This window comes from Mizuhopecten yessoensis, unplaced genomic scaffold (assembly GCF_002113885.1).
Source record: "Mizuhopecten yessoensis strain PY_sf001 unplaced genomic scaffold, ASM211388v2 scaffold6287, whole genome shotgun sequence".
NCBI classification, from domain to species: Eukaryota; Metazoa; Mollusca; class Bivalvia; order Pectinida; family Pectinidae; genus Mizuhopecten; species Mizuhopecten yessoensis.
This window is the reverse complement of record NW_018406474.1, coordinates 181156-205980: the sequence shown is the minus strand read 5'-3', so window position 1 is coordinate 205980 and position 24825 is coordinate 181156. Positions and strand designations below refer to the sequence as shown.

At 38.1% G+C, this 24825-nt stretch overlaps 1 protein-coding gene across 1 annotated transcript in view; it reads right to left on the bottom strand.

Moving 5' to 3' along the window:
* Positions 1–24825, bottom strand: part of LOC110451911 (Down syndrome cell adhesion molecule homolog) — a 49007-nt gene that overhangs the window by 4493 nt on the left and 19689 nt on the right. The window contains exons 9-30 of the mRNA XM_021500137.1: positions 24402–24520; positions 23590–23703; positions 21592–21744; positions 20814–20929; positions 20285–20438; positions 19645–19851; positions 19259–19327; positions 18569–18698; positions 17659–17828; positions 17046–17183; positions 16103–16279; positions 14949–15019; positions 13954–14182; positions 13025–13095; positions 7674–7804; positions 6600–6712; positions 4507–5445; positions 3903–4049; positions 3479–3706; positions 2871–2931; positions 1494–1614; positions 75–153 (exon numbers count right to left, since the gene is read on the bottom strand). Coding sequence (XP_021355812.1) covers positions 75–153; positions 1494–1614; positions 2871–2931; positions 3479–3706; positions 3903–4049; positions 4507–5445; positions 6600–6712; positions 7674–7804; positions 13025–13095; positions 13954–14182; positions 14949–15019; positions 16103–16279; positions 17046–17183; positions 17659–17828; positions 18569–18698; positions 19259–19327; positions 19645–19851; positions 20285–20438; positions 20814–20929; positions 21592–21744; positions 23590–23703; positions 24402–24520 — 3737 coding nt within the window. The remainder of the gene's footprint in view (positions 1–74; positions 154–1493; positions 1615–2870; positions 2932–3478; positions 3707–3902; positions 4050–4506; positions 5446–6599; positions 6713–7673; positions 7805–13024; positions 13096–13953; positions 14183–14948; positions 15020–16102; positions 16280–17045; positions 17184–17658; positions 17829–18568; positions 18699–19258; positions 19328–19644; positions 19852–20284; positions 20439–20813; positions 20930–21591; positions 21745–23589; positions 23704–24401; positions 24521–24825) is intronic.

Genomic DNA, 24825 nt, shown 5'->3' with positions numbered 1-24825 from the left:
TCCAAGAATTACTTCTCTAAAAACCTGTAAATATTAACTGTAATATGGTTATGGAAACACTTGACTATATTTACCTGTGACCGAGTGAGCACTCCTAGCCAGACTCGGTAACTGTAGTGTCATATTACTGGCTCCCTTCAGGCTACCGTAACCCTGGAGAATGTACATACAGAGATCAACATAATTTAAATATAAGAAAATAAATCCGGCAATACTTTTAAACAAAACAATTGATAAATAATATCGGGGAAAAATACTTGTAACATTCATAAATAGTTAACCTTAATAATGCTTAACAATATTGATGAACATTTTCTATGTATCATTAGATTTGATTTTATTCCATTTTCCATGGTTGCTCTATTCAATGGGTCAATTATTATCAAGAAACACTGTTTTATTTTAAGGATTTAATTTGCAAACAAGAATTTATGACTCAATTTTTATTTCATGGATTAATTTCTGAACAAACAAAAATCACTAACTTTCATTCATAAACTATTTGATTTGTAAACCAAGACATTGACTTACTCATTGGAGTACTTTCTTAAGACGAAAAACTGATTTACTTCAAAGATTTATTTTGCAAACGAGAACTGTGACTTTGATATTTCAATAATCTTAATTTGTAAACAAAAAACACTGCCTTTCTTTAATGGATTAATTTGTAAATAACAACACAGACTTGTTTCAAAGGGTTAATTTGTTTGAAACACTGACTTTCATTCATTAATGAGTGAATTTGTGAAACACAATTTACTTCAAAGGATCAATTTGCAACCAAGAAATGTTGACTTCCTTCTAAGCTTTAACTTGTAAAGAATATAGACTTACTTTAATGAGTTAATTTGTTAAAAAGAAACACAGAATTTCCATAAAGAGTTAATTAGCAAACCAAAACTCCGACTTACTTACATGGATTAACTTGTAAAAAAGATTTTTTTTCTTTACGTTAACAAGATCATATTAAACCAGCATTGAAATATTTACATCAATAATTGAATTGTAAAAAACAGAAATGTTAATGACTTACTTCAATGATTCAAATTGTGAAAAAGAAAAACTGACTTACTACAACACCAATTTGTGAAAAGCAATGTTTGCTCATTTTAAACATTAAATTGTAAAAAGAAATTTTTACTTGATACCAAAGTTTTTCTTTCTTCACAAACAATGTGCCCATTAAACGTGTCGCAATGTTTCAAGACCAACAGGTCCCTTTGTCAAGCTTTGACCAGTCGGTCTTGAAACGTTGTGACACAATTAATACATACATTATTTATGTAGAAAGAAAAACTTTGATATCAAATATTTCCAAACTGATGAATCTTATTGAAGATATTGAAATTTTGACTTAATTAGAATATAGAATTTACCAGCAAAGCAAAGTTTGACTGGGCAAACTATCCGGGTATACAGTATTGTCCCTGGGGTAATCAGGAAATGCTGTTTGCTTCAAGGGTTTAATTTGTTAACAAAAGATACAGACTTACTTCTGGAACTGACCGTGACCTCGAAGTGCTGGCCACATCAAACCGGACGTCACCAATGTTGATGTCCACTTGACCAAACTGACCATTTTCTTCAGTCACAGAAGACGTCCCTGACCCAGACCTGAGGAGGATCGATCATATGCATGTACTTCACTAATTTTCATATATTTTAAGTCTTTTATACTTTTACCTCAACCTAAACCATAGATCACAATGTCATAATTATTCAACAAAGGAAGAAACTGGCATAACCCATTACTGTTCATTCCATTAATCCAACTCTTCGAAGAACAGACATTCGAGGCATCGTGAAAATTAGCCGTTTCTGTCACCCTGCCATAAATTAATGCCTGTGACAGCCAGTACAATGTGATGTATGTGTTGAGAGGGATACCTAAACCTGAAGTTCTCTGTATATAAATTAGTATCATGACCAGTACAGTGTGATGTTTATGTCGAGAGGGATACCTAAACCTGAAGTTCTCTGTATATAAATTAGTATCATGACCAGTACAGTGTGATGTTTATGTCGAGAGGGATACCTAAACCTGAAGTTCTCTGTACAGAAATTAGTACCATGACCAGTACAGTGTGATGTATGTGGCGAGAGGGATACCTGAACCTGAAGTTCTCTGTATATAAATTAGTATCATGACCAGTACAGTGTGATGTACGTGTCGAGAGGGATACCTAAACCTGAAGTTCTCTGTATATAAATTAGTACCATGACCAGTACAGTGGGATGTATGTGTCGAGAGAGATACCTGAACCTGAAGTTCTCGGTATATAAATTAGTACCATGACCAGTTCAGTGTGATGTATGTGTCGAGAGGAATACCTGAACCTGAAGTTCTCGGTATATAAATTAGTACAATGACCAGTACAGTGTGATGTACGTGTCGAGAGGGATACCTAAACCTGAAGTTCTCAGTATATAAATTAGTACCATGACCAGTGCAGTGTGATGTATGTGTCGAGAGGTAGGACTGATCCTGAAGTTCTCTGTATATAAATTAGTACCATGACCAGTGCAGTGTGATGTATGTGTCGAGAGAGATACCTGAACATGAAGTTCTCTGTATATAAATTAGTACCATGTCCAGTACAGTGTGATGTATGTGTCGAGAGGGATGCCTAAACCTGAAGTTCTCTGTATATAAATTAGTATCATGCCCAGTACAGTGTGATGTACGTGTCGAGAGGGATACCTAAACCTGAAGTTCTCAGTATATAAATTAGTACCATGACCAGTTCAGTGTGATGTATGTGTCGAGAGGGATACCTGAACCTGAAGTTCTCTGTATACCTTATAATAACTTTGAGATAAGCTTCAGAAATTATGCATACAGCTTTACATAAATGTATGTTTCTACTTACCTTGAGGAACTCGCCCTTGAATCGTTATCCAGAATGATTGGGTCTGGTGTTTTGTTTCTAACTATATGTAAAGAAATAAATCAATGGAATTTGAATTACAATTTAACCTGAACAATGAATGATCACTGTAACTATGTATAATGCTGTCATTAGTCCTGTATGACTGTCAATGAATTTACTTAACAAATGACGTTAATTTTTAAATCTGTCGTAAAACGTAAAATACAAAAGTAGCGTTGTTCAGTCACCCAGGTGATCTATTGTAATACAAAATAAGTTGAATATATTAACCAATATCAATGCCATGATTGATAAGCTGAATGAAGGGTAGTAGAAACATAGGAAAGTCTTGTTTTCATATGCCATCTTAGAAATGTATATAAGGTTGAGAAATCATCAATGATCTACTGCAATCACATACAAAATTAATAAAACGTTTGTACTGTATTCATTGTTAATATCAAAATGAACTGATCAATTATCAGTTATCAGACAGTACCTACTTTTTCAAATTTTTCGTACTTAATCAAGTAATTACCATTTACCAACTGATAACTATCAATACGTTTATGTTATTATGATCGACATTTAACATTAAATCTCCTTACCCACAGTTCCAGCCACGGTCCTCCACCTCAGACACAGACACACACCTAGAACCAACACCATGGTGACCAGAAAAACACCAGCCAGACTGCCCCCTATCACTGCTGCCAGGAACTCATTAGAGTTATCTACCCCTGATGTCTGCAGGGCCACTGGTGTTGAGAGAGGGGCTGGAGTTGGGGTGGTAGGGGCAGGAGTTGACGGGGGTGGCGGAGGGGGAGGCAACTTGTCTGAGAAGAAACAATTTAACACACTAATTAAACCAGTATCCAAAGAACTTTTCTGTTGGCTTTGATTTTTACCTTTTTAAGAAATTCTTAAAACTTTTGTTATTCACTTGGATTTTTACCTTTTTAAGGAGATCTGAAATTCATAATCAGCAATACATACACAAATGACATTTTTAATAGGAACAAGATTTTGTACCTGTAGTGACGTTAATGGAGCGATTAGCTCCTTTGCCTGCATCACCATAGGCTGAAACTGTGATGGAGTATGTGGAGGAAGGAACTAGGTCAAGCAGAACTGCTTCCTCTGTGGTAGTTGTCATGGATATCACTGAGGTGGCGCCACCTGTCAACACCAAATGGTAGTATTGGTGACTTAATGATGACTTGACGATATATTTTAACAGTGGTATCAATTAGTCATTATGTTTTTTATATTAAACGGAGATAAAATATCGAACATCAAAAAGACAAAGTTCAAGCCAGCAATAAATATTCCCAAAAATCCTGACAAAATTCATTATCAAAATAATGAACAAAGGGCCACAACTCTCTATATAGCTGAGCATGAGACCCGATTTAAGTACATGGTCACATTCTTGTATCCTGGTTGAAAAGGCTCAGGTGGGGCAGCAATATTCCTCGATAAACAAACACACTTGGACCAAACTGAAGACAGAGCTAAAAAAAATGCACAATTTTGGAGAAAAAATAAAAGAGCCTCACTATAATGTGTTTCATAAATCTTACATGAAAAGGAAACTCATTTAGGATCATTAATATATGTAAACTGATGGACGAACCTTCATCCCATAGCTTGTAACATAGACTCCAAATGGACACGTTTCCCTGGAGAAGCCAAGTGTGGACATCCTTCTGAAGGGACATCAGTCCTGTACTAGTGTTTAATACAAGCTGGTCATCGTCCAGCCTCGCTGACCAAGCGTCCAGGATGTCCGACAGAAGCGCTGTGGCCTCATCATCTTGGTTATGGTCAGAGGCCTTACTCATATTCAATAAGATGGTGTCTAGAAGTTGAAGGGCTGAAGGATTTGTATTTATAAGAACACTACATGTGGTCTTAAGCTTATCATGGTCAGCGTTCAACACCCAATCTGGAGGGTCACTCTCTGTGGACTGGTCAGCATTTCGTTTGACCAGGTCGTGTGGTAACTTGGATGACAATGTTTCTGCTTTTCCTATGTTTCTGTTTGCCATTTTCATATAAACTCTTCCATCCATGTTTAAAATTTGAACTACTTCTGATATAACATCGCCTTCGTCTAATTTCTTGCCTTTCTGTTCAATACCACTGGTAAAACTATACGGGACATCTTCCTTTAATAAAACACTTGGCTTCATTTCTGTGAGAAAACTGTTTGAATGCTTCAGTGGAACTAAATGTGTGTCTATTTCAGTGGAATCCTCATTTGGACTTTGACCTAGATTGAATTCAGGCAACACCCTGCTACTGATGACCTTTGACCTCTCAAGGTCAGTACTCCTTCTAACCACAGCCTGTTCAGTTCCATCATTGTTCACACTGATTTTGTTTTCAGCTGTTGTATTTTCCTCCCCATTCTCTTCCACTCTTGTTACACCTGTTCCTCCCTCACTTGATAAGATGTAGAAGTCCACAAAATAGCCCTGGATGACTCCATTTAGTTCTGAAGGGGGGTCCCAGTTCAAAGTAATACTGGTGGGGGTTGTGGTAAAACGAATATTCCTCACTGTTCCTGCCACTAAAAGATAATAAGAATATACATTTGAGAAATATATCACTTAAGTAAGAACAAGAGGCCCTTGAGGCCCGATTCAATAACCTGTTATTTGATCATAATATCAGCCAACCCAGAAACTACAGCAACAGAGGTCATATTGGATGCTATCATTTATTTGTAATCAACAACTAACTTCGGTGAGTGACTCCAAGCACTGCGGTTTATAAGAGTTGTTTGAAGATTTCAATACATTTGACTTGTATCATTTTAATTATGGGTCAAGTTTATCTCTGTGTACACACTGATAGTCCCCTATTATTATTAGTATTACTTGAGACACAATGTTCCATCTAAAGATTTTAACATATTTTGTGACCTTGAATAATGTTCTTCAAGGTCATTAATTTCAATAAACTTCATTACATCTCACTCAAACAAGGTACATGTCAACTTTAGGCCTCACAGTTCATTAGAGGAAGTTGCTTGAAAATTTTACCGCATTAGACTTTTGTCATTTGAATGAAGGTCACGGTCACTTATTTAAACAAAACTGACAGCTCTTCACTGTAGTAAGCTACATGACCGACTCCAAAAATGAGGATCTCACGAAGGAGATTTGATAAAAGCTGATTGCCATTTACCTGGAGAGCAACCTACATGCGAAATATTAATATGATTGCCCTATGCCTTATGCAAGTTGTTACATGTTTTTATGGAAGTTGTTTAATGTTGACAATTGCCTCGATCACCATCGCATAACGTCACAGGTATTTCATATTAGTTAAGCCAAAAACAAAACACAGAATTGACAGGAGATCAAACTTGTTAGTAAGAGGGCGGGCATAGCCTTTCATGACAAATTAGTCGGGTTTTCTGATGACTCAAAGAAACCCATCATTGTAAACAAATTCATATTCTGATACATTCACCACCAGCAACAGATACTTTTTAATATCTTGCCAATCCTTGATATTAAATATACTTCATTTTTGTGACTTGTGTAACATTGTAATACTATCAATTAATGATTCCAACCCTAGGCCTACTTGCATTTCAATTTGACCATACTCCATTCCAGGTAAGGAGAAAACAACAAATTAAATCTGTGTAAATGTTGTAACTGATCTAAGACGAATTAATCTGTGTGTTGACAATCATTACACACTGGTTATTACCTGCTTCCTTGGTTTTGACAAGGATCCAGTCTGTGAATGGCCCCTGTAAGGTGTTGAAGGGGCCAGAGATCAGAGCCACTCTCACCTCGTACCGAGTCCACGACGCCAGGTTACTGCCAACATAACATACAAATACTGTAAGCTGTTATGTTTCCACTAAATCTTCACACCCCCCGACCTTATATTAACAAATTGTTTAAGTTTTTGTGAATTTGCCCGTACATCATGTATCATTATCATATTGCTAACTATGCGACCTCATTAGAACAGGCACCTTTATTACATCAAATACGGTATACAATATTTCCACCACATATTAGATTATCCCCCCTTGTTTAAGGGGCAAAACATGACCAGGCAAACATTTCTAATTTATTATCAATGATGAGTATATAGAGAACACTTAAGGCTGTATGCTACCTGATGTGATATTTATTCATTTTTCACAAAAGAATTCCACACTTAAAAACAAGTTCAATAAATATTACATAAATGATAATTTGTGCCTTGATAACTTCTCTGAATGTTACACAAGTTCATAAAACTATCTACAATCCATAATGCCACTTGTTTCATTTCCCAACTTAATAGTTCCAAAATTTTCTTAGTATACATGTACTTCCTCTAGAGGTATTGCCAATGTTTCCAGTTACAATGCTAAGGTTTGCTTCACAACTGACTGTAGTTTACATAGTTTTTACTATATTGATGATGATGATGATGATGATAATACTCTAACATTGTTTCAGGGAGACAACTCTATTACAAATCCTGTAATAGATCATGGGAGTAGATACTCTAAGTAGTGGCATGGTAATAAACAATCCTAAAATCAAACAAAGTACATACATCCTTGTGGTATTTTTAATCATACATTTATATAAAGTCATCAAACTAATGTACAAATTATAGACGCACTGTGCATACATTATGGTATTGTACCAGCAACCTTCTAACAGCGAGCATTTTTCTTTTGGAAAAAATAATAACTCAACAACTGAAAACTTCTGTCTATCAACATAAATGGTTGATAAAGACCTTCAGAATTGATGTTTAAAACAACAACTAAGTTACCTGATATTGAGGCTGAGGGAGTCGAGGTTATATGTGTTGATCGTTTCCGACTTGTCTTGACTATCACCATGTTTACCGTACTCCACCAAAAACCCAGTCAGTTCACTGTTCCATGTGGCAGGGTCTGGTAGCTGTAGACACATTACAAGTCCAGATATAAACATGTCCCGTAAAATTACCCCCCAGGGCCTGGTAGCTGTAGACACATTACAAGTCCAGATATAACCATGTCCCGTAAAATTACCCCCCAGGGTCTGGAAGCTGTAGACACATTACAGGTCCAGATATAAACGTGTCCCGTAAAATTACCCCCCAGGGTCTGGTAGCGGTAGACACATTACAAGTCCAGATATAAACATGTCCCGTAAAATTACCCCTCAGGGTCTGGTAGCTGTAGACACATTACAAGTTAAGAAATAAACATGTCCCATAAAATTACCCCCCAGGGTCTGGTAGCTGTACACACATTACAAGTCCAGATATAAACATGTGCCGTAAAATTACCCCCCAGGGTCTGGTAGCTGTACACACATTACAAGTCCAGATATAAACATGTGCCGTAAAATTACCCCCCAGGGTCTGGTAGCGGTAGACACATTACAAGTCCAGATATAAACATGTCCCGGAAAATTACCCCCCAGGGTCTGGTAGCTGTAGACACTTTACAGGTCCAGATATAAACATGTCCCGTAAACTTACCCCCCAGGGTCTGGTAGCTGTAGACACTTTACAGGTCCAGATATAAACATGTCCCGTAAACTTACCCCCCAGGGTCTGGTAGCTGTAGACACTTTACAGGTCCAGATATAAACATGTCCCGTAAAATTCCCCCCCAGGGTCTGGTAGCTGTAGACACATTGCTGTAGACACATTACAAGTCCAGATATAAAAATGTCCCGTAAAATTACCCCCCAGGGTCTGGCAGCTGTAGACACATTACAAGTCCAGATATAAACATGTCCCGTAAAATTACCACCCAGGGGCTGGTAGCTGTAGACACATTACAGGTCCAGATGTAAACATGTCCCGTAAAATTACCCCCCAGGGGCTGGTAGCTGTAGACACATTACAAGTCCAGATATAAAAATGTCCCGTAAAATTACCCCCCAGGGTCTGGGAGCTGTAGACACATTACAAGTCCAGATATAAAAATGTCCCGTAAAATTACCCCCCAGGGTCTGGGAGCTGTAGACACATTACAAGTCCAGATATAACCATGTCCAGTAAAATTCCCCCCCAGGGTCTGGTAGCTGTAGACACATTGCTGTAGACACATTACAAGTCCAGATATAAAAATGTCCCGTAAAATTACCCCCCAGGGTCTGGAAGCTGTAGACACATTACAGGTCCAGATATAAACATGCCCCGTAAAATTACCCCCCAGGGGCTGGTAGCTGTAGACACATTACAGGTCCAGATATAGACATGTCCCGTAAAATTACCCCCCAGGGTCTGGTGGCTGTAGACACATTACAGGTCCAGATATAAACATGTTCCGTAAAATTACCCCCCAGGGTCTGGTAGCTGTACACACATTACAAGTCCAGATATAAACAAGGGTCTGGTAGCTGTAGACACATTACAGGTCCAGATATAAACATGTACCGTAAAATTATCTCGCAGGGTCTGGTAGCTGTAGACACATTACAGGTCCAGATATAATCATGTCCCGTAAAATTACCCCCCAGGGGCTGGTAGCTGTAGACACATTACAGGGCCAGATATAAACATGTACCGTAAAATTACCCCCCAGGGACTGGTAGCTGTAGACACATTACAGGTCCATATATAAACATGTCCCGTAAAATTGCCCCCCAGGGTCTGGTAGCTGTAGATATAAACATGTACCGTAAAATTACCCCCCAGGGACTGGTAGCTGTAGACACATTACAGGGCCAGATATAAACATGTACCGTAAAATTATCTCGCAGGGTCTGGTAGCTGTGGACACATTACAGGTCCAGATATAAACATGTCCCATAAAATTACCCCACAGGGTCTGGCAGCTGTAGACACATTACAGGTCCAGATATAAACATGTCCCGTAAAATTACCCCCCAGGGTCTGGTAGCTGTAGACACATTACAAGTCCAGATATAAACATGTCCAGTAAAATTACCCCTCAGGGTCTGGTAGCTGTAGACACATTACAAGTCCAGATATAAACATGTCCCGTAAAATTCCCCCCCAGGGTCTGGTAGCTGTAGACACATTCCAAGTCCAGATATAAACATGTCCCGTAAAATTCCCCCCCAGGGTCTGGTAGCTGTAGACACATTCCAAGTCCAGATATAAACATGTCCCGTAAAATTCCCCCCCAGGGTCGGGTAGCTGTAGACATTACAAGTCCAGATATAAACATGTCCCGTAAAATTCCCCCCCAGGGTCTGGTAGCTGTATACATATTACAGGTCCAGATATAAACATGTCCCGTAAAATTACCCCCCAGGCCTAGGGTCTGGTAGCTGTAGACACATTACAGGTCCAGATATAAACATGTCCCGTAAAAATACCACCCAGGGTCTGGTAGCTGTACACACATTACAGGTCCAGATATAAATATGTCCCGTAAAATTACCCCGCAGGGTCTGGTAGCTGTGCACACATTACAGGTCCAGATATAAACATGTCCCGTAAAATTACCCAGCAGGGTCTGGTAGCTGTACACACATTACAAGTCCAGATATAAACATGTCCCGTAAAATTACCCCCCAGGGTCTGGTAGCTGTAGACACATTACAAGTCAAGATATAAACATGTCCCGTAAAATTACCCCCCAGGGTCTGGTAGCTGTAGACACATTACAAGTCCAGATATAAACATGTCCCGTAAAATTACCCCCCAGGGTCTGGTAGCTGTAGACACATTACAAGTCCAGATATAAACATGTCCCGTAAAATTACCCCCCAGGGTCTGGTAGCTGTAGACACATTACAAGTCCAGATATAAACATGTCCCGTAAAATTACCCCCCAGGGTCTGGTAGCTGTAGACACATTACAAGTCCAGATATAAACATGTCCCGTAAAATTACCCCCCAGGGTCTGGTAGCTGTAGACACATTACAAGTCCAGATATAAACATGTCCCGTAAAATTACCCCCCAGGGTCTGGTAGCTGTAGACACATTACAAGTCCAGATATAAACATGTCCCGTAAAATTACCCCCCAGGGTCTGGTAGCTGTAGACACATTACAAGTCCAGATATAAACATGTCCCGTAAAATTACCCCCCAGGGTCTGGTAGCTGTAGACACATTACAAGTCCAGATATAAACATGTCCCGTAAAATTACCCCCCAGGGTCTGGTAGCTGTAGACACATTACAAGTCCAGATATAAACATGTCCCGTAAAATTACCCCCCAGGGTCTGGTAGCTGTAGACACATTACAAGTCCAGATATAAACATGTCCCGTAAAATTACCCCCCAGGGTCTGGTAGCTGTAGACACATTACAAGTCCAGATATAAACATGTCCCGTAAAATTACCCCCCAGGGTCTGGTAGCTGTAGACACATTACAAGTCCAGATATAAACATGTCCCGTAAAATTACCCCCCAGGGTCTGGTAGCTGTAGACACATTACAAGTCCAGATATAAACATGTCCCGTAAAATTACCCCCCAGGGTCTGGTAGCTGTAGACACATTACAAGTCCAGATATAAACATGTCCCGTAAAATTACCCCCCAGGGTCTGGTAGCTGTAGACACATTACAAGTCCAGATATAAACATGTCCCGTAAAATTACCCCCCAGGGTCTGGTAGCTGTAGACACATTACAAGTCCAGATATAAACATGTCCCGTAAAATTACCCCCCAGGGTCTGGTAGCTGTAGACACATTACAAGTCCAGATATAAACATGTCCCGTAAAATTACCCCCCAGGGTCTGGTAGCTGTAGACACATTACAAGTCCAGATATAAACATGTCCCGTAAAATTACCCCCCAGGGTCTGGTAGCTGTAGACACATTACAAGTCCAGATATAAACATGTCCCGTAAAATTACCCCCCAGGGTCTGGTAGCTGTAGACACATTACAAGTCCAGATATAAACATGTCCCGTAAAATTACCCCCCAGGGTCTGGTAGCTGTAGACACATTACAAGTCCAGATATAAACATGTCCCGTAAAATTACCCCCCAGGGTCTGGTAGCTGTAGACACATTACAAGTCCAGATATAAACATGTCCCGTAAAATTACCCCCCAGGGTCTGGTAGCTGTAGACACATTACAAGTCCAGATATAAACATGTCCCGTAAAATTACCCCCCAGGGTCTGGTAGCTGTAGACACATTACAAGTCCAGATATAAACATGTCCCGTAAAATTACCCCCCAGGGTCTGGTAGCTGTAGACACATTACAAGTCCAGATATAAACATGTCCCGTAAAATTACCCCCCAGGGTCTGGTAGCTGTAGACACATTACAAGTCCAGATATAAACATGTCCCGTAAAATTACCCCCCAGGGTCTGGTAGCTGTAGACACATTACAAGTCCAGATATAAACATGTCCCGTAAAATTACCCCCCAGGGTCTGGTAGCTGTAGACACATTACAAGTCCAGATATAAACATGTCCCGTAAAATTACCCCCCAGGGTCTGGTAGCTGTAGACACATTACAAGTCCAGATATAAACATGTCCCGTAAAATTACCCCCCAGGGTCTGGTAGCTGTAGACACATTACAAGTCCAGATATAAACATGTCCCGTAAAATTACCCCCCAGGGTCTGGTAGCTGTAGACACATTACAAGTCCAGATATAAACATGTCCCGTAAAATTACCCCCCAGGGTCTGGTAGCTGTAGACACATTACAAGTCCAGATATAAACATGTCCCGTAAAATTACCCCCCAGGGTCTGGTAGCTGTAGACACATTACAAGTCCAGATATAAACATGTCCCGTAAAATTACCCCCCAGGGTCTGGTAGCTGTAGACACATTACAAGTCCAGATATAAACATGTCCCGTAAAATTACCCCCCAGGGTCTGGTAGCTGTAGACACATTACAAGTCCAGATATAAACATGTCCCGTAAAATTACCCTACAGTCACATAGGATACATTACAGATGATGGCATTTACATCTGCCAAACACAGATAAACTTAAAGGCATAGATGTTTTGATAAATTCTACAGCATATCAGCGATCTTTAATCCAGAAACTTGCATGTCCATTGTTTCATATGCAGTTTATTCTTTGTATCACTCATAAAAAATATAAAGAAAATCAGCCTGATAGAACTTGTGTTAGAAACATAGTTGTATGAGCCAATCAGAGGCTGTGGCAGCCATGTTGAATCCCAAATCTCAAGCTAAAGTCAGCTGATGAGTAAAATGTACTTACACTAAACATCACCTTGATGGTATCCATAGAAATGGCTTCAACAACTAGGTTGACTGGTTTTCCAGATGGTGCTTTACAATGAAGGAGAAATAATTTTCTGGTCAGTAATGAGCATTCAATTCTAAATGCTAAAACAAGAGGCACATATGGCCTGTATCACTCACCTAGACGCTTCAACAGAAGTTAGTAGAAATGGATGTCAAGGTAGTTGTATGACCTAATTTAATAGCCCTTCATATAGTAACCAACTGACAAAATACTCAGGATCATCAGAAGATGTTAGAAGATTTTAACACAACTTAATTATGACCTTGAAAGTGTATCAAGGTAATTTATTTTACAAATACGATAGCAGATTTTTGTGATCACAATGACTCTATGCCTCATGTTTTGTTAGAAAAAATGTTCCAAATTTTAACATATTGGAAACTTTTTCTAGAAGAGTGACTCTGAACGTGAGTCACTTGAAAATGTTTGATAGTCTTCATCCAAAATAGTACATGTTATTATGACTCTAGGTTTCATAGTTTATTAGAAGAAGTTGTTTTAAAAACTTACACACCAGCTTACAATCACCAGCCCTTCAATGTATCATACTGGATCAGATATTGAAATACTGTATAGAAGGTTTTTACTACATTCATAGTCTTGTAACTGTATCCATGAATTCAAAATTGTGAGAACATATTTGCTAAAATGTTAAAACAACACAAAAACTAGTGGAGCAAAAAATTATCCAATTAAAACTAAGTACAAATCATGAAAATAAACCACTCACACAATCTATTGGATGTCATAAAGATATCGACATGGCATATCAACAGATGTATAACTTAATTATAGACTCCACATTTTCTGTAAGAGTAAAATGTGCAGTTCATATTTTCCTGCTATTTTCACAGCGATTTAGACAATCCCTCACTACCTACCGGCTTGTTTGGTGCGGACAACAATCTCACTGGACGGTGGCCCCAAACCACCAGCGTTCTCAGCCACGACCAGGAAAGAGTACCAGCTCCACGGCAACAGCCCAGTGACATTGACCTTAAGGCTGCCGTTGTTGACGACAATGTCCGACAGGAAGGTGAAGGTCGCAGCAGGTCGATAGCGGACATGATATTTTGTAATAGGGCCATGTTGTAAGGGCAAGGGGACAGGCTGAAAAATAACACACCAGTCAGACATGTTGAAACACCAGGCTGTCTTTGTATAATTGTGTGACAGGTTTGGTAATTTCAAAATACACTTCTTATCCTTAACTTAACTATTTTACATCCTTTACTATTGAATAAACTTAATAGGAACTTTTGCACTTCACTTCTTAAATTTCATTTGTCAATTGTTTTGAGATGTCAAACAGTTTTATAACATCAACACCATAACAAAATTAAGGTACTAAAGGAGATTAGAACATGATGTATAACTGTTAGAGCACATCTCAAAACGGTGTTTCAAGGCTAACAAGCAAATTCTTGGAATTTATATTAAAACTCAAAGAAAACTTGGTCGAGCCCTTAAGGCATTTAACCCTGTTACCAAGTCTGAAGAAAATTGGTTAACATTTGTTGCAGTTATTGCATGGAAACAGCAGATAATGATGTTTTTCGTTATTCAAGGGGCCATAACTCCGGCAAATAAAGTCTGCTGAAAGTGGTCATCGAACTAAGCCAAGCCCTTAAAGCATTTAACCCTGTTACAAAGTTTGAAGAAAGTTTGGTTCTTATTTAATTGTTGCAGTTATTGCATGGTAACGAAGCGTGACAGACAGACAGACAGATCGACAGACGGACAGTCAAACCCAAATCAATATCCCCAGTTACGGTGAAAGCGGGGGATAATAAAGTAGAGATACTCTGAAATAACTCCTATAAGTTATCTACTACCAGACGGTAGATATCTCCTTGCCTTATGTGACAATACTCACATTCCAGGTGACCTGCACAACGTAGGGTGACTGAGCGATTACCATCAGGTCCACTGGACTGCCACTCGGGGCTGTAAATACATAACAAGGTCTTTCATGGTCAAGGTCATAAATATTTGTGAAGGTCATCATAATAAAATGCATCAAATAGAATGGTCAAGGCTATATATGTGCTTTGGTATTACACTATAGTTTGATTCTACAAAAGGATACACATTTTCTTGTTCAGGTATTAGTGTTAACTAGCTGTAAAGCGGTTTTTACAATCGAGTAATTCCTTTATATATTCCTGAGATACAGTACCAGTGTTCTGACATAATGTTTAAGTCTCAACACCCCCTACCCTTTCTTCCTCTTTCCAGCCCCCCTTCCTCCAACCTCCCTCTGTCCTGTATAACATACCTGTGACACCTTTCTTTGTATCTATTGTGATGGACAGGTTCTCCCTCCCTCCTCCCCCTGTAACAAACCTGTGACACCTGTCTTTAAGATTTACCTGCAATAATTTACCTGTGACACCTGTCCTTGTATCGATGGTGGTGGACAGGTTTCCCCTCCTTCCTCACCTTGTGACATACCTGTGATACTATTATATGATTTACCTGTGACACCTGTCCTTGTGTCGATGGTGGTGAACAGGTTTCCCTTCCTTAGTGACCTTGTGACATACCTGTGATACTATTATATGATTTACCTGTGACACCTGTCCTTGTGTCGATGGTGGTGAACAGGTTTCCCCTCCTTCCTCACCTTGTGACATACCTGTGATACTATTATATAATTTACCTGTGACACCTTTCCTTGTGTCGATGGTGGTGGACAGGTTTCCCCTCCTTAGTAACCTTGTGACATACCTGTGATACTATTATATAATTTCCCTGTGACACCTGTCCTAGTGTCGATGGTGGTGGACAGGTTTCCCTTCCTTCCTCTCCTTGTGACATACCTGTGATACTATTATATAATTTACCTGTGACACCTGTCCTAGTGTCGATGGTGGTGGACAGGTTTCCCTTCCTTCCTCACCTTGTGACATACCTGTGATACTATTATATGATTTACCTGTGACACCTGTCCTGGTGTCGATGGTGGTGGACAGGTTTCCCCTCCTTCTTCACCTTGTGACATACCTGTAATACTATTATATGATTTACCTGTGACACCTGTCCTGGTGTCGATGGTGGTGGACAGGTTTCCCCACAACTCCAACCCATTCTCTATGGTGGCTCCCTGGACAGAGAACTCGTGATCAGTGTAGGGGTCAAGGTTCATCACAGTATAGGTCGGGGCGACCACCAGTCCATTAATAAAGAATTCCACAGTCTTCGGACCTGAAGCAAACAATGACGTAATTTCCTCAAAATTGAAATATTAGATGCAAAATATCAACACAGGACACTGGTTAAAAACCTGTATTACACTAAATCATTATAAATACCTTTCTTAACTAGCAGCTTACAATTAATATACCTTGCTTGACCACAAGCCACTTTTTGCAAACTTCTATTATCATTAACAGTGACCTTGACTTTTGACCAAATGCAATACTCTTTTCCTTTGTCAAACATTTCTACCTAGCTCCTCTTCAAATCCCCTGGAAATATATATCATGAATGTGATCACTGCTAGAGTTATTACTAAATCCTGAACTGGTGACCTTGACTTTGGACCACGGATGGCAATACTCAAACGTACGTCCGATGCAAAAATTTGTGAGATGTGAAAATCCGTTGAGTGATGACACAGAGTCTGAGGGACATTCTGTTGGTTGGTACATATGAGTTCAAGTCTTTGTTTTTGAATAAAGATGTTACTTTTCATTCACAAAAGAATTAGGAGTCTCTTGAATATCACTGTGTAAGGTCACTACCTTAAGCTCCTGAATCCAATCTCAGATGAAGGGATGAGACAACAACATCATACACATACTATGTTGCATAGCAGGGAAATAATAGCTAAAAAGTTGTATTAAATATTTCCTGACAAAGCCTCTCTGATCTCAGTTTTTCCTGACAAAGCCTCTCTGATCTCAGTTTTTCCTGACAAAACCTCTCTGATCTCATTTTTTCCTGACAAAGCCTCTCCGATCGTACTTACTAAGTCCCCCATTCCTCGGTCTGTACCAGATCCTGTACTTCCTTATCTCGCCGTTGGTCTGAGCTGGGATTTCCCACATCAGCTCCACCTGAGAGGGGCCGATGTCTTTCACATGTAGATTCCTGGGAGCTGATGGACCTGTAAGGAAAATATCTCTGTGTTAGTAATTGTATCTGTGTACACAATACATATCACATAGACACTTCACTGTGTGTAAGTCCAACGTGTGGACATCTTGCTTTCTGAACATCAATCCTGGACTAGGACAACGACTTTTTGATAGTCAATTGTGTAGAAACACTGTTTTCTGAAAGCTGATGCTTCGGAGTTGAATTACTTACAATATCTATCCTGTACAATTGGATTTAAAACAGCAAAGTTTCACTTTCAAGGATGATATTTTCAGAAGACAAACTTTACCAGATTTATAATGATTCACAGCAAATACACAACAACTTGTCCAGAATAATTAGTTCTAATCACCTTAAAATTTTCACAGCATTTTATAATCAATATTTCCCCTTTTTTTCAGGAAACTAGGTGAGTATAAATTAAGCCTCCTTATATATATCCTGAGTAAACTATCTTTGATAAGTATAGTCTCCTAACATACCTGAGTCGAATGTCTTTGCGATTTTGACGTTGCTGCGGGCCCCTTCCCCAGCAGTGTTAACAGCTGACATAGTGAAGAAGTACTCCGCCCCCGGGGTAAGGTACTGCACCAGGAACACTGTCTCTGTGCCCAGGATAATGGCAGGGTGCCTACTATAGTCCAAGTCTAACCTGGAATATAAAACAGGACCATCAAGGCTTTCTGTAATAGCTAAAACATCTGTGGGTGTGTGATAGTTTTAGCTTCTATTTTTAATTTTGAATATGTCTTTAAATAATTAACATTAAGGGTTTAAATTAATGGTTTTTTTTTAAACTTTTTAGATATTTCAGATTTTTTATAATATAATAAATATGCTACTGTGTGCCAGGAAACTATTGCCCAGTCAAATGTGCGCCCTTTCCTGGCAGAATCCAATTCCTTGCAGTGTTTTGCAGTGCAGTGTTTAACATTCCAATGTTATTACTATGTATATTATGTTGTGTACCTATTTTCACTGTCGTAGTGATATAATTAACTGCAACCCCCTAATCACGGTGGGCGAAAAAGGCGAAAGTTAAAACTGGGGCAAAGACTTCCTGATATACATTAATTTCCTTTACTCAGTCATTAAAATTAAGGCACATTCCTGTTTAACTAATTAAGTTTCAGTAACCATTCTAAAATTGATTAACATTTTTCATGTTAACTTTTTGAAAAAAGATCACTTAACACTTACAGAACATATACCAAAATATCTACATTATACTTAACTATCTGCCAGTATAGAATGAACTCAAGATATAACAATACAAATGTACTAAGTAAGAGTTAACGGTCTGAAAAATACAAAATATTTCAATTTACAGATTTATGAGATAACTATCCATATATGTATCTTAAGAGGAAAGAAATGTTGTGAAGTACTTACTTTTCCTTGTAGTAGAGGACATACTGTGACACGATCGTGTGGGTTTTCTGTGTGACAGGTTTCCAAGTCACTTGTATGGCAGAGGACGACACCGGGGACGGGTCCATCAACTGGGGAGGGATGGGGGGCTCTAAATATTTAACAGGATTTATAAAAGGATTAAATAGGAATAAATATGGACGCAGGCAAATATTTGCCCCTATATCCATATCAATGATACAATACATACATATACATAGTAAAACCAAGTGATCATACTTCGTAATATTATCGATTTTAAGATATTTATAAGATAAACAATTTAATTTCAATTTAAGACAAGCAAATACAAAGAAAATAATTCATTTGATCAGAAATTCAATGAACAATTGTTACATTAATTTTATTTTCATGTTTTATTTTTATTTTACAATTAAACATCATGAATGTCTCATTAAATAATAATCTAGAAATTGTTATTAGAGATGAGCAATCAGTATTAATGATTTATTGAATTGTTTATTATACTGTTCAATTTACAATATTAAAAAGATAATATAGCATTTTTATTCACAGTGACAAAAGGTGTTTTTTTCTCTTTAACATGCTCCTATTTTAAACCTGTAAGATGTTAGATAATTCAGTTAGAATATACCAAAATTTGGATTACTTGGATCTGATGTTTTTGCTGTGGTGTATATGAATTCTTACCAATAACGAACACATCAATGGTCAGCTCTGACCTTCCAGCTAAATTGTCAGCTATACACTTGTATTCTCCTACAGTGAAAAGAAATCACACATGGAACAATGATATACATTCTGTAATGAAAAGAAAAACAAGTCTTGTGAATGGTTTATCAACCATTACTACAAGTCAATCTGTTAATAAGTTTGCCAGTCATTATAAAATAAAACAATCTGAGGTGAAGTATGCAATAGTTCATTCCACTCACATAAGTTAAGCATTTCAAAAGGAATCTTTAAACAATTAATACAGCTTTAATGACCAACAGCATTATGAAATTGTTTAAATACGTTTAACATAATATTAATATTAACATTGTAAACAACGTGAACAACAACCTATCACAAACCTGCGTCAGAGGACCCTGCCACCTTGACCAGTAGTCGGTGTCTCTCCGGGTACGAGACACGCCCATCAAATGACGGTCCGAGCTGCTGACCGTCGTGTCTCCAGTTAATGGCGGGAGCAGGGACTCCATCTACCAGACATGTTAGTTCCAGGTCGTTGGTCACGTAAACGATAGCATTACCCACAATTCTGTACACCCGGGGTGGCACTGATAAACAGAATGTTATTAGTATCTATAATCATGCATCAACGGCAGTGTTTATTACTATATACAGGTATTTAACTCATTCACCCCTGAAATTTCACAATGAACTATCCCAAACTTTAAATTGGAAGAGTTTAAATGCGTCTTCGAATTCAGGAGTGAATGAGTTAACATAAATAAAAATTAGAAATGTCACAACTCTTTCAAAATCATTCTACTAAATGGTATTATATATATATACACTAACAGGTTACATTTAGCAAAATTGTTATTTTTTTCCATGTGGTGACTCTTCTAACAAAATTTGTAAAATTACAAAGTTTATGATTGAGTTACATCATTAGTACATTTTTTCCTTATTAAATTATAATAATCTATTTGATGATAAATCAGAGTAGCTATTTGAATTAGTGTACAATTGATAGGTTTTACACACCATGTAGAGCTATGATAGCCGTGGAACTGATGGCCCCCTCCATACTGGCCGCTACACACGTGTATTTACCCACGTGTAGCCACGAGGTGTCCGTCACCTGAAGGTGGCGCTTATCTAGAGACACGAAGATCCCGGGTGGGAACAGATTGGTACTCTGAAACAAAAATTATGAAAAACGATAATATTTTTATGTGTGGTTTAAATTCTGGTCTTTTGAGATACTAGTACAGTTTAATTAGCCAGACTTGGCACAATTGTTTTTAACATTACAAAGAATCCTAACATTTGACACAAGCCCAAACCTTCCAAGCTTAGAAATTCTACATATACATAAACCAAATAAACACAAAATTGAAAAAAATCATTACTGCTTTGACTTGTAAATATTTAGGTTAATGCCAACACAACATTAAACGACACTAAAGCTGTTAACAGAACTCTAGTTATACAAAAACAAAAAACTGAATGGTTTTGTTATTCCGACATCAAACCAATGATACATTTATTGAAGGCAGCTGGTAGGACCTACATTGAAGAGCCAGTCTACAGAGGGTTTAGGGTTCCCATCAACTTCACAAGTCAGGTTGAAGCCCTGGCCGGCCAGAACCACTTGGTCCTCGGGGATCTGGAGGAAGAACGGAGTCGCTGAAAATAGAACCAAGCATACACCTCATCATTACACTGAACAAGAATATAATAGAGGATATGTATATATTTTTTTAAATAAATCATATGTTCCCAAGAATAGAAACAAATAATATTGAAGAAGTTCCTGCTTTTGTTATATATATCCTTCAATTTATCCAACATTGACAGAACAATTCAATCCAATAGCCACTGACTAGTGTTTCAGGCTTAAGTGAAGTTATTGAATATTTAAAATCAGTCAACTAACCCTCAAACGTTGGCCCTACTCAACCAACTCTAGCAATTGCAATTTCAAAATTATTTTATGACCAAAAGAAAAACAGATTCAATGAATATATATCTAATATGCTAATTCAGTATTATTACAAATATATATGTATTTTATTATTTAGAACCACAACATATAAGCGATACAAAATTAAGAGTAACTGACTAACTATTAGGCATGATGAATATTTTTTTCTAAAATCTGAAATTATTCTGAATGCAAATGAAATACTTTACCAACCGACCAACCCAATCTAGTCAGAAAAAAGCAAACAAATAATATTCTGATTATAATACCTCATCCTTATGACAAGAACATTTTTTTTCACATTTATTTAGAGGTAAAAAATAAAAGAGAGATTAAAAAGAAATGCTGCTGGTAAAACTTGTACCTAACACGACTAGCTCTGCCTGTGATGATGCCTCTCCAGCTTCATTTGTTGCCTGGCAACCATACATCCCAGCATCAGCAATCTTAACATCGTGGATGATGAGGCCGTCGTCCACCGGTGAGAATCGCCCACTAGGTGTCAGTATAGTCGAGTCTACAAAATCAAAACGCATTGATCAACACTTGATATAAATTCCTACCATATACAATCCTTTCACAATAATTCTATCATAGCTACTTCTATCACCAATGCTTTTTTTGCCTAGTTTTACAGCGAAATACAGGCTGCTTGCCTGGCTAAAAAGTGCCAATATGAAGAAAACATCGGGATTTTATCTTCCTTATTTCAATACAAGAGGCCCAAGGGCCTTAACGGTCACCTGAGTTATATCATAGGTACTGGTAGCTTTATTTTATTGTTTAGATGTGATGTGGAAATCAGCATGTAAACTAAGTGAAATACAATACTTGTCATGTCATCAATGGATAAGAATTTGAAAATATTGGTAAATGTTCCCTTTGGGGCCCCGCCCTAGCCCCTGGGGATGGGGCAGGAATCCTAATTTTACAAAGTAAAACTCTCATTTACCCAAGATGATTCTGACTAAGTTTGAGCAATTTTCTGCTGAAAATGGATAAAATATATACCGAAAAGTGTTATTTCCCTATATAAACTATATTAAACGTTAACCCCTCCCCAAGGGAGAACGGATAGCTCGGGGTCCTGATATTTTCAATTTAAATAAAGCCCCTGATGATCTTTCTTTCCACGTAAAGAAAATCACTGTAGTACCTCTGAGTCTGGAGAAGAAGATTTTTGAAATATTGATTAATTTTCCCTTTGGGGCCCCGCCCTGGCCCCAGGGGTCGGGGTAGGAATCTCAATTTTACAATTTGAAACCATCTACCTCCAAGGATAATTCTCACCAAGTAAAAATAATTTCCTACAGAAAGTTGTCAAAATATACCCAAAAGTGTTATTTCCCTATATAAACTATAGTAAACTTTACCCCCTCCCCAAGGGAGAACGGATAGCTCGGGGGTCCTGAAATTTACAATTTAAGTAAAGCCCCTGATGATCTTTCTTTCCACGTAGAGAAAATCACTGTAGTACCTCTGAGTCTGGAGAAGAAGATTTTTGAAATATTGGATAATTTTCCCTTTGGGGCCCCGCCCTGGCCCCAGGGGTTGGGGTAGGAATCCCAATTTTACAATTTTGAAGCCTCATCTACCAAGGATGATTCTGACCAAGTTTGAAAAAAATCCATCCACTGGTTCTTGAGAAGAAGTTGAAAATGTAAAAGTTTACGCACGACGCACGACGCACGACGGACGACGCACGGCGACGGACGAAAAGCGATTGGAATAGGTCACTTGAGCAAAGCTCAGGTGACCTAAAAATGATAAGGCTCTAAGTCATCCAGGAACAGGCTGTTGTAAAAGCTGGATTGAAAAATCTCTGATCACTGAACTTTTCATATTTGATCAGCGATCTGTCTTAATTCTGTTGCCTTCATTTTATAAATCTTGCCACACAATCTGACCTGGGCCTATAACTTACATTGATGAATAAATTGCATATTTTTGCAAGTAATTATTACAACCATCCCACTAACATAATGTCACACAGGGTTACATGGTAAAATATTGGTAAAAGTACATTTTGTATGTGCGCTTGCAGAGACAAGGAAGTACAAACATTTTAGGAAAAGGAATATATAGAAAAGCTGAATGATCCCAACTTCAATGTCTCTTAATTATCAAAGGACAAATATCTCTGAGGACCCTACATTAACTGTCTAGTCCTATAATGCAGTAGAATAGAAAACATGTAGGTCTTTTTCTTTACCAAAACCTGCAAACGTGATGAAATCTGAAAGAGTGAAACAGGATGCTTACTGTTGATATTAAATCAGATGTTTCTAGAGCAAATGAACTGATTATAGTGCGTGATTGTTCAAAAATGTGCTGCTTCTATAAAAGCACAACTTTAACCTACCTCTGTACCAGACCACAGTAGGTTTGGGGTCACCATACACACCACAAGTGACCTTGACCTCTGACCCAGCCTTGGCAGTGATGTTAGCAACAGGGTTGACGATTACCACAGGAACTGAAATAGATGTAAAAACTGCTTTATTGAACAAAGAATTAGAGATAATAATTGCCAGTAAATCATTCAATTAATTTTTGTATCTGAGAAATCAGTGGAAAGATCATCCCTTCAAACCAGCAAGCTGTAGACCAAACACCATTCCTCTAAGATGCATGGTTTATCAGAAGTAATTTAAAAGTTTTAACAGAATTGACCTTATTATATTAAGTTTGGATCAAAGTACTATCTTGAACAATCTTGAGAGCCCATGTCTCACATGTACACCCTACACCAACATGCCAGCAAACTATCCTGACTCAAGGCAAATGTTTTTTGATCATTTTGTTTGAAATTTCAATCCCTTAAAACTCATAACAAAGACAGTCTTTAGCCCCTCAAGAAATAGGCTAAATATAATTACTCTTGGCGTAATGGTTCAGTAGAAATCATTTGAATAGTCGTATTAACGCACATGCCTCTTGACCTCAAATATATGTAAGTCAAGGTCAATTATTCAACTAATAGCCTATCTAGTTGGCAATTTACAAAAGGCAAATTTCCTGATTCCATACATTGTGGTTCTTGAGAGGACGTTGTTTAGCATGTTTGGCCCTTATTGCCTTGAAAACCTGTCCTTTTAAAACGACACCTTTAGGAAGTCAACAAAGTAAACTGTTAATAGAACTGCTTTGATATGATAAAAACACTGTACTTACCTAGGACCCTGACGTAGGCGTCGGTTTCCCTGATTCCGTAACTGTTACTGGCCCTACAGGTGTATGTGCCTTCGTAAGCCTTGTTGATGTCTGCTATGTGTATCTCCTGGTAATTACGCCTGAAACCAAAGTTAATGGAAGATAAACAGATGTTTAAATACTGATAATAATTTATTTTTCATTTATTTTACATAACATTCCTATGACAAATACAAAGTTCATTTTTTGACTATTTTCAAAGTTAATGTACATCAGTTTTTGCCTTCTACAAGCTTACACAAGGAACAAACAGCATCTAAGACAATGTACACTCTTGATTTATTCCTCAAAAGTTCAGTCAGGTTAATTGGTCGCCCTGACCGTTGACCTCCATCAAGAGAAACTCAGGTGTTTCCTCATAGTGTTTCTCTATATACTAGTAAAA